Genomic DNA, 883 nt, shown 5'->3' with positions numbered 1-883 from the left:
CTACGCGTTGAATTCGTACAGAATCTGGCAGGCTGTTGCGGATGTGTTGAAGCTCCTGGTCTGTCGTACTGCTTGGGACCAACAGCCCGTGTCTGTTTCCTAAAATAAAAATAATTTTTAAAAAAAGACACTTTCCACAGGGTTTCCTACTTCCTGATGTTCACATAACAGCTTGATCTGCCCTTGCCCCACCCACTCCCTCCAAGCTCACAATTCAGCCCAAGAGAAATAACGTTACTGCTTAAAAATACCCCAGCCAGCACCACAGAGAAGGGAAAACCAGGGCGAAGCACAGACTCATCTCAGAGGAGAAAAAGCTGAATGGCATTCTCTTTAATCACTTCTCTTTTTCACCAGAGCTTAAGGAAGCCCGAGGTGCTTGGACTGTCCCCACAAAACGCACAGATGCTGCTTGTCTGCATCACTTTGCTGTGGCAAAGCAGTTCAGAGCGGATGGACCAAACCGTTCTGTTCACAGACACAAAACTGAAGCAGGTAACTCGTGTGACTGAACAGGGTCTCACCAGCCAGAGACAGAGGAAAGACTTTGCTTCGATTTTCACGTTTGTTAAGGCCTGTCCCCTCCCCAGGCTCTGCCCCGCCAGCGCTGGCACCGAACCATTAACCTCGAGGAAAAGGAAACTTCTCCCAGTTTAGCAGGAAGCAGCCTCACACCTGCCTTCAGCCCATCGTCAAGTCCTGAGAGGCAAACGCTCCCCAGCACCCCAGCTCTCTGTCACTGGGTGAATGTGAGTGTTTCCATTCTCACTCTGCCCCTTCACACGCTTGAAGCATTAAAACAAAGCCCCTGAGGACGTGGGGTGCTGCCCCTGGAGTCCCCAGCACAGTTAAACCCTCAGGGTGTCACCGTGTGCGCACCAAC

The 883-nt window shown here is 51.2% G+C and overlaps 1 protein-coding gene across 1 annotated transcript in view; it reads right to left on the bottom strand.

Moving 5' to 3' along the window:
* The window catches only part of EIF6 (eukaryotic translation initiation factor 6), a gene marked incomplete at both ends in the record, with an annotated part of 2,091 nt that extends 1,992 nt beyond the window's left edge, over positions 1-99 (bottom strand). Inside the window, 2 exon segments of the mRNA XM_010165263.1 lie at position 1; positions 3-99. The exon segment at position 1 is cut by the window's left edge and continues 66 nt beyond it. Coding sequence (XP_010163565.1) covers position 1; positions 3-99 — 98 coding nt within the window.
* Between the last annotated feature and the right edge of the window lie 784 nt (positions 100-883).

This window comes from Antrostomus carolinensis, unplaced genomic scaffold (assembly GCF_000700745.2).
Source record: "Antrostomus carolinensis isolate BGI_N321 unplaced genomic scaffold, ASM70074v2 scaffold55473, whole genome shotgun sequence".
Classification (NCBI taxonomy): domain Eukaryota; kingdom Metazoa; phylum Chordata; class Aves; order Caprimulgiformes; family Caprimulgidae; genus Antrostomus; species Antrostomus carolinensis.
The sequence above is the reverse complement of the archived record's forward strand: the minus strand, read 5'-3'. Positions and strand labels throughout refer to the sequence as shown.